Consider the following 17,274-nt stretch of genomic DNA (forward strand, 5'->3'; position numbering starts at 1 on the left):
TTAATCAGGCAAACTATAACTTCCCATGAAATACATTAATTTAATAAGTAAGTACTAATTAGTCAAAATATATGTCCTTGATTAAGAAATTATAAGATTTAGAAGCAAAATTCAACGTATCTAGTTTTTAATAAATAAGACTATTCTTCATGACTAATTATAAGCTTTGAAATTCGAGGATAATGAACATGTTCTTTTACTTTTCTTCACTTAAATACATGCATATTAAATCACTATCTTCTTTACAATAAAAAATATTTGTTTGGCAATTGATAAGGTGAAGGCCTTGATGCTCTTTAGTAGATTTGCAAGATGATATTTAAAATTCTTAATCATTTAATCACTTTCTATTAATTTTTTTTTACAATTTAAATTAAAAGTTCAACGCAATGATATAATGATCATAATATAATCATAGTATCTTAAAATAATAAGAAATTTTTTTAAAAAGAAATCACCAAGTATTTTATATATCCTTGACTAGAATCTAACCATGGTCTATCTACATTTGGTATAACTAGAATTTAACTCTGATATCTGTCATAATTTGTTGTTTATTGTGTTTTGATTATAGCACTTTTTGTTGTTATTCATATTTCTTTCTCGGAGACTTTGTACTGTCGTTGTGCTTCATTGTTTCCTTCTTTCTTGTATTTGAATTTGTTGCACTTGAGTCGAGGGTCTTTTGAAAACAGACCATCTATCTATCTCTGACAGGGGCGGACCTACGTGATCGCCAGGGGGTTCACCCGAACCCTCTCAACAAAAAATTACGTTGTATATATAAGGTAGAAAATCTATATTTATGTACATTTATTAATTTTGAACCGCCTAAAACAAAGTTGTTAAATAACTCAGTGATCTTATCTCCAATTCTAGGATGCTTACTGCACTCACTCTGTGGTTCGATGCCTGCAAGCGGTATTCTTGTTGTTTTATTTTTCAAAAAATCTGTCCAGTTGCTTTAGAACTGATGCTACTTAAAGAATATACTGCTGCTCTAATTGCTATATAAAAAAAAAAAAAAGTTAAAATACAAAATCAACAAAAAAAACTTAAAACCCTTTTTTTCTTTTTCCAAAATTTAAAACCTCAATTTTAACTTTTTTCTTTACTTATTAATTACTTCTATTTAAGTTTAAGTATTTTATATCTATAGACTATATACTATTACATTTCTTAAAATTTTATTTTGTTGGCTTATTCACACATTTATATTTTCATTTTTCGAACTCCCTGAAGAAAATTCCTGGATCCGCCATTGATCTCTGAGATAGTGGTAAGGTCTGCGTACATTCTATCCTCCCCGGTCATACCTCGCTTGTAGGATTTCAGTGGGTATATTGTTGTTGTGCTTCATAAATATAACTTCATAAGTTATTACTCCGCTCTTTAATTTTACTTATCTACTATTTTAAATAGATTCTCATTTTTAATATATCATGAAACGACGATAATAGATAATTATTCTTTTTCATATTTTACCCTTTAAATTAATTATTTATTCTCAATTTATTTCTCAAGACCTAATATTAAACATTAATTATTATGAAAACTATAGTAAATACTCATATCAATTAGTACTATTTTTTAAAAAATAAAATAGCAAGTTAAAAGTGGATAAGTAAACGTATACTTAGGGTGGGAATACTGAAAAGGATCATTCACATGATCCATCTTTATCAAAATAGAAAGAATTGAATGGGAAATATTTAATGTGAAGGAAACAATAGACTTTATTCCCTCCGTTTTATTTTATATGGCATATTTTTATCTTTAATCCGTTTCAGAAAAAAATTCACAATCATTATTTTATCCTTATTAATCCCACTTAATTGAAAATCATGGTATTATACTTCTTCTTTTTTTAATAAAGATCAGTTTAGTAAACATCATCGAGTTTTTTTTTTATTTCTTAAATTTCATGCCAATATCATCATCGAGTAAAATGAGTCGGAGGGAGTAATGTGTTACTCTAGTTGGTGTGTTGGTAGTTGTATGGGTGAAGGGGGAAGCAAGCGCGCACACAAACACGGACAAGCCGTGCCAATATTTAGATGGCATGTGAAGCATTCGTGCCATCACAAGTTTATTGCCTTGTCAACCAAAAATGCCTACTTTTTAATGTCCAACTTTATTCAACTTTACTTTGACATCCCAACCAACTTAAATAGTGACGATAGTGGTGCAAGGTTGAGTCAGAATTTTTATTGAAGGGGGCTTAAAATAAATGTACGGACTAGACGAAGGAGGTTCAATACAGAGGCGGATTCAGGATTCGGAGTCTTCGGGTGCCAAGTAGACTCGTTGATTAAATTAATCGGAAACTATAAATCGTAAATTCGAGCCAACTTATGGATAAGAGGTTCATTGAATCTCCTTCGACGAAAAGCAATGTTATTTATACATGATTAAAAAAATTATATTTATATAGTAAATACTGAACTCGAGAAAACAAGAAATTTTTCAGAGTTATACTGTAGTGATTGATTAAACTTACTAAAAAGACAGGTTGTTAGCAAATTTCGAACCTGGTCCTGTTGGGTGAAATTGACCATATACATACTTTATATAGAGAGTTTCCGTCGAAGTTTGCGGGTGGCGTGCCACCCCGAGAACCCTTAATAGATCCGCCCCTGGTTCAACATCTATTATACATACATAAAAAATATAAAAATCGACCATATAAAAATAATATAATTTTCTGACGAAGGGGGTATGCGAACCCCCTGAATTCAATGTGGCTCTGCCACTGGGTGCAATACATAAATATGTCATTTGGCATCAGTTGATATTTATGGCCCTCAACTTTGAGTGTGTGCGCGATTAACTTCTTAAAGGTATATTATATAAAGTTGAATAAGTAAACACACGAGTTCTACGTGATGTCCTAATTGACAATTTGCATGAGACGCCACGTAGGACGTGTGTGTCTATTTATTTAACTTTATATAAATGTAAGTTGAGGACAAGTTAAAAAGTATATTTATGTATTAGCGTAATAAAATATTATTCCTTTAATTCATAATACTGATTAGTGAGTGATATTTTTAACATGATTGCGACTCTTAAAAGAAATTACTCACTTCTAAAAGTAAAAAATATTTTTACCAACTTACCTTTAATCAAATGTCTTGAAAAAGAATCACTCTCTTTAATAGAGATATTAACTAGAAAACCTAATGTTTACTAAAAAAAAAAAAAAAAAAAACTACTTGAGTGTAAGAAAAAAAAAACAAGTAATTAATAAATAAAATTCATAAATATTTTAAATCAAAGAAAAAGAGCATTTGGAGGACTTTTTTGTCTTCAAATGGAGAAAAGATATCACGTCAATAATTGTGACAAAAGCAAAGCTTCTGATAGAGAAGGTCCAAAACTAATTTAAAATAAAAATTCATACATATATTTAATAGATTTTTCAAATTTTCTATTGACATATTTTAAGTTCATCCAATTAAATAACAAAAAGAAATAAATACCTACGAGACAATTTTTTCTAAAAATAAAACACTTCGTATTAAAATGAGCTAATAAACTAGAAAGCTAACAATATGATTATAAAAGTAAAAAATTAATTTGTAATAAATAAAGTGTTTGTTTTAGTAAATACTTGTAAATATCAATTTATTTTTATTAGGTATTGATGATTAATGTTTATTAGGGTGTGGAGGACAGTGGCGGAGCCAAGATTATTTTTATTGAAAGGGTCGGAAGTAAACATATGAAATAATCGAAAGGGGGTTCAACATCTAATATACACATAAAAAATATTTTTAGCCATGTAAAAATAATATAAAAATAGCATAGTTTTCGGATGAACTCCCTGGATGAAAGGTGGCTCCGATCCTCTCCGGTGGAGGGTATGGAAGGCGCGTATTAGAGTAGAAGGATAGAAAAGTAGGAGCGTTCTCGTATTTTTCGAGGAGTTAAGATTGTAGGTGCGTTTGTCATTGTTCCGGCCGTAGTATTGTAGCTTGCTTGTGATATCTAGCACGGTTTGCTGTTTATTGTGTTTTTTCGATTATTCCATTATTTTTTGTTATTCTTTTTTCTTTTATCGTAGACAACTTTGCACTGTTTTCCTCACTGATTGTTATATTTTCTCCATCGTTTTCTTCTCCGTTATAAATTGGAATTGCTACACTTCAACAGAGGTTTTTTCGAAAAAAGTCTTACCTCTCATGATGTAGTGATAAGGTCTGCGTACACTCTATACTTGCCAGATGTCCTTAATAAAATTTATGAAATATGTCATTGTATTAGTATTGATCAATGTTTATGACATAAGTTTATTTATAATTATTTTATGTGAGTTGATTAGCGGGAAATGTTATTTTCTTATTAATCGTGGAATAAAATCAACTTAAAAGGAAATTAAACCACCCCCTTGTTTATTTAATTTCATCTAATTACGTCCTAAATAGGATTATTAGAGTCAAGATTTGATTAAGACAACCAAATAAAAAATCTAAAATACTATATTATACTTCATATTTTAATTAGGATGAATGTTAGGTTATTTTATTCTTTAAATTAAAAGCAGCCACGATTTTCAATACTTAATTAGTTATTATATTTTTTATTCTTATATGTTTGTAAACTACAATAAAAATGGATTGTACATGTCACACTATCACTAATTAATTCTATCTTATGTAATAGAAAATAGTATTTCCTTTGTGATAACTATGTTTCCTTATAATTAATTAATTAATAAATTAGTTCATGTGTTCATTGACTGTGTAAAGAATTTTTACGCTATTAAAATAATAAAAAGTAAATATTTTTATCGAATTTGTTATACTATTGTAAATTGAAAAATAAATTTCATATCTTCAATTATTACTTTTTTTTTTAATTTAAATTGATATTTCTTTAATGAAGAGTCAAAGATTAATGCTAAGAATGACAAGATATACATAAAATAAAATTATAAAACCTTAGAATCATTGACGTTGATTGTGGTTAATTAAGTACTTAAAAATATTATATAGGGATTAATAAATTGATTAAGACAAGAAATTGTCTGTTGTTGAATGCTACCAAATTTAAGAATATTCTTTTAAATATTTTTAACTGTCCTCAAGTAAATCAAATTAATAATTAAGGGGGTGGGGGTATATATAGTTTTGGTATTTGCAACAAGTATTAGTCAAGATGCCACAATTAATATATCAATAACAATACTACTACAACCACAAGGTTGGTGTGGTGGTTTAGCACCTCACTCCTTAAGCAAGAGGTTGGGGGTTTGATCCCCACCTTCTGCTAAATGTAAAAACCTTTGTGGTTAGTTTCCTACCGCTTAGTGCGTTGACAGTAGAAACAGAGAATTATTGACAAAAAATATCGGAGGGGAGTTATCGAATGAAAATTGATTCGATTAGATAAATTGGAGTTGGATACACAAACATTCATGATGCTGTTTTTTTCATATGATTCAGTTTGAGCAAGTTAGGATCGACGATATGAATTTTAGTGTTTACATAATTTATTCAAATTACTGATTTCAACCCAAATAAAAAGGTGAGATATTGTGATTATAAATTGACAATGAAATCCTTAAAATCACTTCTACACTCCAATCAAATCATGAATTGAATAATAAACAAATAATTTTAACATAAAGTTATTTTAATTAATTAGTTGAATGGTGCCAAATGACTTAACAAGTGACAAAGGTGAGCACTAACAAATATTTGATTAATAATTAAGCGTGTGGTAACCTAAAGGTTTCCCAGCTTCTTCATTTTTAATTAATAATAAATAATCAAGGATTAAGCAAAGTGAATCCTCCACATTGTTCATAATTTACCTACCCTAGTAACACCTTTGTCATGTTCTTTTTTTTAAAAAAAAAAATATTTTATTCAAACTTTTTGTTAAATAGGATAAAGATATTTAAATCCACTACCATAGATGAGTTTGTTTAAAAATTAATTCACTTTATCCAATAAAGGGATACACAAAATAGGAATTGTTTCCATTATATATACCAACTTTTTTTAAACATGAATATTATTAATAATGGTATATTTATGGGAAAAAAATTATGTGGGTATAATCTAAAGAGTATCGTATCACAACATGTTAAAGATCGGAATATCTTTTAAATGACTTATTAGTTTGACAATTAATATTAAACTAGCACTCGATGATGTGTGTATCGAGATCAGTTGTTAATGAAGGCTTAGTATTTACTATTTACTATCTTTATCATACCAAAAAGAGCTTTGAAATGCATGCGCACGAGAAACAGTTAGTTCTGAGTTTCAATCGCTATAAATTCTCCATTATGTGAGTAATATATAATGAATCTCAAATCCTAAACAAAATAATTAAACTTTTAAATAGAAAAATTATGTATAAAACATACTCTATTTTCTAATAAATTAGAATCTTAGAATCTTTTTTATAATTTTTTTATTGAAAAGAAAGAAGAGAAGAAGAAAATTATGTTTGCTTCCACCACATGTAATTGTTATCCACGTCTACATTAAAGTTGTTTATATTAAGAATAAGGTTTAATATATACTTTAATCCTTCAATTTGCACTATTTTAAAAAAAAAAAAGCGCACATCTTTAGCCTAATCAAATCATTATTTAAGTATAATTATATCATTATGCAAAGTAACTTTAGTTGAGTGATGTGAAATGACTTAGCCCATTCGCCCTAACATTAGTATATACCCTTAAATTAAGGCAAAACTCATACGCAGCCTCCTTAGGTACGCGTCATTTTTTTCACTTAGGCACCTCAAGTGGATATTATTTCATTTTGGCATCTCAAGTAATCACAAAGCGTGTCATTTTGACACCTTTTGCTGAGTTGGTCAGATGCGTGTATTGCACCTCCATGAAGGCGCGTGAAAACCATTTTTTGGCTGATGTGGTGCCCAATTTGATCCACCAACAATATATTAACTCATTTTCATTAATTTATACCTTTTTTCTTATTTTTATCCATCATTTTTGTCAATTTTAAGCTTATTTAATGGTGAAAATTATTGAGAGAGATTTAAAAATTAGAAACATATTTAGGAGTTTGTCTTGCCAAAAATAATATATTAACTCAACGCCCGTTAATTTATACTTCTTTCACATTTTTATCCGTTATTTTTGTCAATCTTAATTTATTTAACGGTAAGAATTATTGAGAGAAATTTATATACACATTTAAAGGCTCGTGAAAATTAAATAATAAGTACCTTTTTTTAAATCATTAAGGGCAAAATCGATGAAGAAAAATAAAAGATAAACAACATCAACGAAGAAAAACTAAATATCAAACAAAATCGATGAAGAAAAATGAAAAATAAAACTAAATCAGTGAAGAAAATTTGAATTTAAACAAAATCAAGAAAAAAAAATTAAAATCGAAGCATAAAAACCAAGAAAAATCAGTAAAGAAAAATTGAAAATCGAAGCAAAATTGATGAAAGAAATTTAAAGATAAAGCTAAATCCGAGAAGAAAAATTAAAATCAAATAAAATCAATTAAAAAAACTAAAAATTGAAGCAAAATAGATGAAGCAAATCTGAAAAAAAAAAATGAAGCTAAATTCATGAAGAAAATCTAAAAATCAACTAAAATTAGTGAAGAAAAATTAAAAATCGAAGCAAAATCAATGAAAAAAATTAAAGATGACTGGGGTGCGGGGGTGGGGAGGGGGGTGGGGTCTTTGAAGAAGATAAAGAGGGGAAGAAGAGTGGCGGGGTGAGTGGGGTGTTTGAAGAAAATATTAACGGGGTACGTGGGGTGGGGGTGAAGGGTGGGTGGGGTGTTTTAAGAAGAAGACTAGTGGAGTGGGGGTGGGTGGACTGGTGGGGTGGGGGTGGCGCGTGGGTGGGTGGTGTTTGAAGAAGAAGGTTGGTGGGGTGGGTAGGTTAGGGGGAGGAGGTATTTTTTATTTAAATTAATTATTTATAAATTATTTGGGTATTTTTTATTTAAAAATTAATTATTTATAAATTATTTGGACAAAAATGACACGTGTCCGCATTTTATTCATCACTTTCCACCTCAGCGGAGAGTGTGTTTCACGCACTAATATTATTTTGTTGATTCAGTAAAACGTGTCAAAGTGACACACTTGAAGGCCGCTTGAGGTGCCAAAATGGAACAATGTCTACTTGAGATGTCTAAGTGAAAAATAGTGCGTACTTAAAGGAGCTGCGTATGGGTTTTGCCTTAAATTAAATGTGGATTGGGTGCGCAACCCAAAATGAGTCCTATAATGTGCAATCTGAATTAGACAGGACTCCAATAAAAATACCGGACATCAGGTGGAAAACAAAAAAAAATGTGGGTTGAGTTAATTAGAAAAAAAAAAATATGGGGTGGGGTGGGGGGATTTGTTAAATTAGTCGAAATGAATGAAAATGAATAAAAATATTTTTTTTCTGATTCATTTTTTCTTACGATACTCCAATCAAGATTTTTGTAATTATGATTCGACATTTGTATCATCTCTAGGAGTATATACACGATCATCAATCGAAGGAATAGAAGATCCTTATGATGGGAGATATGATTCTGATGGTGCAGAGCAAAGTCTTGAATCATTCATCATCCAGGTAAAAGAGTCTGAGTTCTGTTGTAATCTAATAATCCCTAGTCAAAGCTTGTTTATTTTTTAAGAAGATTTCTTCCTTCAGTAAAAACAGAAGTTTCAGCTGTTCAGACTTACTAGATTTCAGGCCCTACCTATATCTGTTGCAACATTTGAAATTGTGAATGTTATATTCTTTTGACTATGGAAACCTGGAACTTCTTTCTCCTCTTTCATATGAAAGCAGAATTGTATTTAATCTTAAAATTATTAGATCTGAAAATTTTGTGTTTCTCATGTTTAATGTGTGATACAAGTGCAACAAGCTCAAGACCATTCACACGTAGCCAAGCTCGGGAGTTACAAAAATTCCAAGCCATGTTCATGAATATGGTCGTGTGTGAGTGTGTAATTAATCCATCTAAGGCATTACATGTTTTGAAGTGTGAAGAGGGACTTTGAAGTGTAATAAACTTACATTCCAAAGCCGCCCCTAGGACCAAGGATAGAGTGGTCATTTTCCTTTCATTTTGTGATGTACTATATATAAATAATATTAGGGTCATTTCCATAGTTAGTTCATAATTGATATTTCACAATACATGCCTTGTAATATTGGAACCTTGGCCGAAACTTGTTGTCTTGTTGTGTTGACTTGGCCAAGAGTTTGTGACTAGATCCAGAGTAACGGTGAGATTGACAAGGATGTCTCGCACCGTATTGCGGCGGGATGGATGAAGTGGAAGCTCGCGTCGGGGGTGCTGTGTGATAAGAAGGTGCCGTCCAAGCTTAAAGGCAAATTCTACAGGGTGGTAGTCCGTCCGGCCTTGTTGTATGGAGCGGAGTGTTGGCCAGTTAAGAACTCCCACATCCAAAAAATGAAGGTGGCAGAAATGCGGATGTTGCGCTGGATGTGTGGGCTGACTAGAGGGGATAGAGTTCGGAATGAGACTATCCGGGAGAAGGTTGGTGTGACTTCAGTGGAGTGCAAGATGCGGGAAGCCCGATTGAGATGGTTCGGACACGTGAAGAGGAGGGGCATGGATGCCCCGGTCCGTAGGTGTGAGAGGCTGGCGTTGGATGGTTTTAGGCGGGGTAGGGGTAGGCTGAAGAAGTACTGGGGTGAGGTGATTAGGCGGGACATGGAGCAGTTACAGCTCACCGAGGACATGACCCTAGATAGGAAGGTCTGGAGGACGCGAATTAGGGCAGAGGACTAGGGCCAGTTTGGGTCGCTAGTGTAGGGAATTACTTGGTGGGGGTTTTATTCCTGTTATGATTCCGTGTTCCATGTTTTATTACGAATCTGTGTGCTTTCCTTTGCTTTCCTCTGTTTTATATTACTTATGGGTGCCGTATTTATGTTATGTAATCTGCTTCTGTGCTTTACTATGTGTTTGTGTGGTATCTCGTGCCTTGAGTCGGGGGTCTATCGGAAACAGCCTTTCTACTTCTTTAGAGGTAGAGGTATGGACTGCGTACATCTTACCCCCCCAGACCCCACTAGGTGGGAATACACTGGGTTTGTTGTTGTTGTATGATTCGACTGAATAAAAACTAAGTCTATTTATTTTAGCGATCGATTCGATTCTTTCAAATTTTTTTCTCATTATTGACAAATAATAACAAACATAAGATGTGAGCTTGTTCTACAGCAAAATAAGCTAGATTATTTTCTCTCCCACATATATAATTAATTCATATTGTGGGTCGCTAAAATCTCATAAAATCACAATAATCGTTTTTTCTTAACTTTTATTTTATCCATTCCATTTCGTTAGTTTAATTACTAAAATAACAGAATTTATCGACGGAAAACTTCTATCGCTAAATAGCAAAACTTCATTACTATTCTATTTAATGATAGATTAGCAACCAATTATATTAAAAATCATGATATCTATGAGTTATTTAGTGACATATTAGTGATGAATTTAGTAAATTAATATATGGAAGTGTCAAATCTAGGTGCATCTAGATCTAAGTACATGTCCTAATTAAATAATTTATAAAAAGACAATTCAATGTTCCAAAAGGAAATTAAATAAAGTAATAATATAAATCATGCTTTCTTGTCAAATTAGTTGAAAGAGGAATCTTGACCCAACCTTTTAATGATAATCTCTTTTATTTAAGTGTATTATATTAATTAAGTAATAAGTTTGTTTCCACCAACTAAATTGTACATGGATTTTTTATTTTAAAAATTCTTTTAATATCTAGAGAGTCAAGGAGAATCTATATTTTAATTAAATAATTTAATGGATTAATTGTACATGGATTCTCATGCACCTAAATGTCAAAGCAGAATGGAATTAGCTAACTAGCGATTAGTTAGTAATTAGTAAGTCCAAAAAGGTAATCACTAGAGTTGGTGTGGTGATTTAGCACCTCATTCCTTAAGCAAGAGGTTGGGGGTTCGATCTCCACCTTCGGTGAATGGAGAGAACTCTGTTTCCTGCCGCTTAGTGCGCTCACCGAGGAACTAAGGTTAATTTTATGACTGTCGACTGTGTAGATATCTTGGGAAAAAAAAAAAAAAAAAAAAAAAGTCCAAAAAGACATTAATGGAACCAAAACCATGTAAATTATACTCATATATTGTCAATGGAAATTTTATTTAATTTGGATAGTGATTTTCTAAACTATATGCTATCTTGTACTCATAAGGATTTAATTAATTTAAATTCTTACCACATAAAATTCTATTAAAAAAAAAAATTCATTTCTAAAATCAGAAGCGAAGCTAGTAAAACGGAAGGGGGTCAATTGAATTACCACCTTCATCGAACAATTTAATTATGCAAGTTGGGTAAAATTAATTTTTATTATATATAAATTATTAAATCCTCTTGACATAAAGAAAAAATTACAATTAACAGTAAACGTGTTTCAAAAAAAAAATATTTTGAATTTTCTTACATAAATTCCTGACTTGAGTACTCATATTCAGAATTTATTAAAGATAAAAAATAAAAAAATCACATTCATCCCATCTATGTTTTTTTGGTCATAAATCATAATGATGGAGGTTTGGCTCATTGTAACAAGCACTATATGTAAGTTTAATTATCTCTAAGATTATTATTTTACAAAAAAAAAAATAAAAAAAAATTGCTATTTCAAAAGTAAAATTATCCTTTTTTTTCTCAAACTTTCCAACTTCAAATGATTAATTCTTTTGTCTTCAATTGACCCAAACATGAACCATATTGATAACCACTTTTTTAATTTGTGGATTATCATGAAGACCAATAAAACTGTATAATCTTTTTATCTTCTTCTATCCATAGAAAGTATAGAGTCAAAAGAAGGTGAAAGTATACATTATCTTTTTTTTACACCACTAAGGGGACATATTTATTGGACAATGTATACACCAATATAAGAGAGAAATCTTTGGGAAAATATAAGCTTTTCATTGTAGTAGTGGATTTTGAGTAATGTTCAAATATATGGAATATAAAAGCTAGATAGGGAGTCATAAGAGGTTTATCGTCAGAAAATTATGTTATATATATAATGTTAAAATTATTATTTCAATGTGTATATAATATATGGTGATATGTTATATATATAATGTTAAAATTATTATTTCAATGTGTATATAATATATGGTGATCTTCTTGACTTTTATGTAAGCTTATTTTCTTATATTTTAAAGTGGGGTGTCATCAATATAGGTTGTGGTGTAGTGGTGAGACTACTTCATCCTTAACTAGAGGTCTCGGGTTCGAGCTCTGGGTATGGAGAAAATTCTGTTGGGAGTGCCACCCCCAGAATGGGCCCTATAGTGCGCTATCCTGCCACCCCCAGGATGGGCTCCAATGTGGGTATCGGACACTGGGTGAAAACCAAAAAAAGTGGGATGTCGACTCTGACTTTCCTTGAACCTGCTTCTTCGTCTTTAATTAAAGATTCTGAATTCGAGCCTTTGAAATGAAGTCCTTTTTAGCAAGAAGCGACAAAACCACACATAATAGATTTTTCTATGATACAAATTTAAATTAGTCGAGCTAGTGATTCCGAACACTAGATGGTTAGCCAAAGAGAAAAAAAAGAGGCTATTGCATCTAGTTGTAGGCCTAATAGGAGCGTATCATTTGCAAGATTTTGTAACTATTTGTAGCTTTATTTTCTATCTTGAAATATAACTTTAATTCTGACCAAACCTTTCTTATCCTACATAGGTTCTTTTTCTTTTCTACAAAAAAAATCAGGTTTGAATTGAATTTCACTTTGAAAAAAAAAAATCATAAATATACACTTTAACTTATCATATTTACACAATTCCCCATCCTTACAAAGTAATTAAAAAAACCTCAACTAATTATGTATCTTCGTTCGATGTATCGGAAGCTAATTATCTATCTCGACGGATTCAAAATCTAAAAAAATATATTGGGAGCTAATTAATGTATCTTTGCAAAGGAAAAAATATATCTTCGTTGGATGTATTATGTATATCGACAGATACAAATCGAAAAAATGTATCGGGAGCTAATTAAGTATCTTTACAAAGGAAAAAATGCAAATTTATTGAATGCATCGGGAGCTAATTATGTATCTCAATGAATCCAAAATTAGAATTTCATTAATATGTAAAATGACGAGATTTTCTGTAATTAGCCTTCAAGCTGTCGAGATTTATGATGTTTTCCCCAAGAATACATCTTCTAATACTTTTGATAATTTTGGGCCTAGTGTATTTGGGCTGGGCTCAATCTCTACCATCCACAAGGGCTAAGAACTATTTGAGCTTATTCCTGAAAGGAGTACTAAAGGCTATTGAGCTTTGAAGGCCCATAAACAACTTGGATGTTTTTAAGCCGGAAAAATTACAGAAAGTAGCATATTTAAGACTATAATTACAATAAATATTAATACTTTTATAAAATTACAGTTTATAGTAAGAGTAATATTATTTTGTTCATTAACTAGGCAAGTGCATATTTTACTCCTACTACTTTATATTTTCCTATTTTCACTCCACTATTTCACCTTCCCTAAATATAACCATATCTTTTACCCATTTTTTTTCATCTTATTTTTTTATCATTTTATTTTATTTTTTATTTCCACTTTATTTTCTCTCTTCTATTTCTCTTTTTTTTTTTTTCATTTTTTTAAATTTTTTGTTTTCTTTTTTATTCTTTTCATATTTGAAGATAATTATCTCCGTGATCTTCAATATTTCAAAATAAAACATGTCTTTCACTCTCTTATATCTCTACCTTTTTTACTTGTTACTTTTTTTTCATCTTATTTATATCATTTTATTTTAATTTCTTTTTCTTTTTTATTTTTTTCTTTCCATTTTATTTTCTCTCTTCTATTTCTTTTTTTTTTTCCTTTTTCATTTTCTTTTTTTTTCCTTTCTCATATCTTTTTTTGCTTTTTCTATTTTCGTTTTCTTCTTCTTCTTTTTCTATTTTATTTTATTTTCTTTTATTTTTACACTTCTATTTCTCTTTCTTCCTTTTTTTTTCTTTTTCACTTCTCTTTTTTTTGTTTTTTTCTTTTTATTTTTTTCATTTTTTTACTCCTCTATCTCTAACTTTTATTTTTGAAAAGACAAATATGTATATCACATACAAATATTCAAAAAATACAAAATACATAATCATACAGATCTGAATATGTATTTACAGTACAAAACATACATATGTATTTACGAAATATATATTATATTCATATTAAACAATAACAAGCATAACTATACTATATATCTTCATATATATTTGCGAAATATAAAGGTGACTCATATAAAATAAGAATATACATATGGATCAGGTATGTATTCTGTAAATACATATGCAGAGCTATATGTATTTTATACGGTGTTGAATTTGTCTTTGAACTGTACATACTATGTCATTTTAGAGGGTAATATATATATTTATTTGTTTTCTTTTACTGTTTTAAGATATGTACATGTATTATTTTATTACGTATATGTATATGTATTATTTTATTACGTATATGTATATGTATATAATTGTCATTTTTGTTAGAGATTTTGTGTCCTGTATGTTTACATATAAATGTGAGTCAGATATGTATTTCTGTTAATACATATGCAGCTATATATGTATATTTTTTTACCGTAAATACATATGCAGATCTGTATGTCTATTTATTTTGTATATTTTTTTGAATATGTATATATGATATAGCTATTTGCCTTTTAAAAATAAAAGATTGAGATAGAAGAGTGAAAAAATAAATAAAAAATAAAAACGAAAAATAAAATTTTGAAAAAATAGAAGAAAGAGATATAGAAACTTGAAATAGAAGTGTAAAAACAAAAGTGAAAAAAAGAAGAAGAAGAAGAAGAAAACGAAAAAATATAGGAAAAGGAAAAAAAAACAAAGAAAAAATAAATGAAAAAAAAGAAAAAGGAAAAAAAATAGAAGAGAAGTAGAAGAGAGAAAATAAAGGGGAAAGAAAAAGAACTTAAAAGAAAAAGATTAAAAAAATGAAAAAACTAACAAGAAAAAATAATTAGAGATAAAAGAGAATGATGTTTTAAAATTTTAAAGATCATGGAAATAATAATCTTCATATTTGAGTTTGATTTGAAAAAGGAATCTGCTAGTTTAAATAAGAGTAATTTATGAAAATTTAATTAGATGAGATAATTATTCCTTATTTAACTCAACTAATTTGAGTAAAACAAAGAAAGTAAATCTTGTTGTATATGTATTTGTATAGCAGCAGTTTACTTAAATACAAATACAATTTACTATTTTTCGTAATTATGAAACTGTTGTTATAAAAATTACAATTAAGACTCTATAGTTGTTATTTCTGAATTTTTCCCTTTGAAGCCTCTAAGTTCCATATCCACTCTACTTATACCCTGTTTGGCGGGTTAAGTTCAGAAATGATCTTAAAATGAGTTGGCCTTGATATTTCGTTCCTCGTAGAAAAAGTCTTACGAAAATGGTCTTATGCCAATAATCAAGTCTTCAGTCAATTGGTGGAATTCTAAACAAGAACTCGAGACTTGAAATGAATCCAAGTGCTTTGTTATTATTACAGTGTTATCTGCACCCAGCCAATAAGTAGAGATATGGAGAGAGGGGACAGCTTTGTCCTGTAGAATGAGTGTGAAAAGCAGAATCCTCAGAATCGTATGATTTACATACCTGACGAAATGAAGTCCCAATAAAAGTTGACTGACCTGGCTCTTCAATCGACGATCTACTGCTCCCTCAACATAGCAGATGCGTATGCTTTGATTCGAAGGAGTGGTCTTGATTTTTTGACCCCGCGTAAAAGCGCTTACACATAAGACAGATGTTCATGAGATTTCAAGAAGATGAACCAACACAATTGACGAGAAGTTTTGCCTTATAAACAAGAGTTAGAACTTAGATATGTTGTACATAAGACCGACGTTCTAATGCTTAACCGTAAGGCACATGTTCATAACATTTCAACACAATGAACCTACATACTTGACCACAAATTTTGCCTTATAGGCAAATCTTAGAACTTATTTGTCGGGGACAAAAAATCAAGAACACAAACTTCGGAGAGAAAAAAATTCAAGATCAGACACTTTAAGGGACACCAGGCTACGCATAATTTCCTGTAAACTGCTTATTTTGAGAAGCATTTTTATTACAATAGCTTTTTCAAAAAATGCTTTCGAAAAAAAAAGGGGAAATGAGTCAGAAATATATTTAAACTTTGGCGAAATTTACTGTAACACGCCTCGACTTTGCGACGGTCCTATGACCTCCCTCTACTATTTATTACCGTATTTTTGTGATATATATTTGTCCAATTGAACCACTTCAGACCTTTATTACTGTATTTTTGTAACATATATTTGTCCAGTTGAATCACTTCAGACCCTCATGCGCTTAATGTGCGTGTGGTCCAATTAGACAAATATATGCCACAAAAATATGATAATAAATAGTCGAGGGAATCATAGGATCCCGCAAAGTTGAGGCGTGTTACAACAAATTTCGTCAAAGTTTAGATATATTTCGAATTTTTTTTTTCCGAAGAACTATGTATGTTTGACTAATTTATTTTTCATTTTTGTGTTTGGCTAAATATACAAAAATTCCAACTAACATTACAACTTCTAAACAACCACCACCCACCCACCAATTATTTAAAATTACTCTTTAACTTCAACAACAAAAATTCAACTGACACATACAACAATTGAATTTTTAGTTCAATGGAAACTGCCTATAATGTTTCATTAATAATCAAGAATCCATCAAATGAAGATGAATTTCTACTTGTTAAACAAAACCCACCTCCAAAATTCAATGATATTGAATATGATTCCTTTTTAGATTCCCCTTTATGGGATTTACCTTCTTCACCATTATTATTACTTCTTGATTCTCCTTCAATTAATCAAATTTCCATAAATGTCCCTCAATCTTGTTCACATGGGGTTGATTTAAGTCAATTTGATCTTAATTCAGCTATTCACAAGGTACCCTCAAAAATTCTACTCATATATATATATATATATATATATATATATATATATATTTAAAATTTTAAATTTGTATTGATGTTTGTCCATATTAGTAGCTGTAGTATTATTCTCGTAGTTTCTTGTCCTTCGATTTATGTTACTATATGTTGTTTTTGTACTTTGACTATCATATTATTTTGTTGCAGTACGGTTTTGTTATTGTCAGTTGTTTGTTGTACTTTGACTATGGTGTTATTTTGTTG

General features: G+C 30.0%; 1 protein-coding gene across 2 annotated transcripts in view; it reads left to right on the forward strand.

Moving 5' to 3' along the window:
• The first annotated feature begins 16,621 nt into the window (after positions 1–16,621).
• The window catches only part of LOC107847968, an 11,113-nt gene continuing 10,460 nt past the window's right edge, over positions 16,622–17,274 (forward strand). The window contains exon 1 of one of the 2 annotated variants that reach the window (XM_016692592.2): positions 16,622–17,026. In XM_016692592.2, the coding sequence (XP_016548078.1) occupies positions 16,760–17,026 (267 nt within the window). In that variant the 5' untranslated portion in view covers positions 16,622–16,759. The remainder of the gene's footprint in view (positions 17,027–17,274) is intronic. The other variant, XM_016692591.2, reaches the window with a different exon arrangement.

The sequence above is a fragment of the Capsicum annuum genome, chromosome 11 (assembly GCF_002878395.1).
Source record: "Capsicum annuum cultivar UCD-10X-F1 chromosome 11, UCD10Xv1.1, whole genome shotgun sequence".
NCBI lineage: Eukaryota > Viridiplantae > Streptophyta > Magnoliopsida > Solanales > Solanaceae > Capsicum > Capsicum annuum.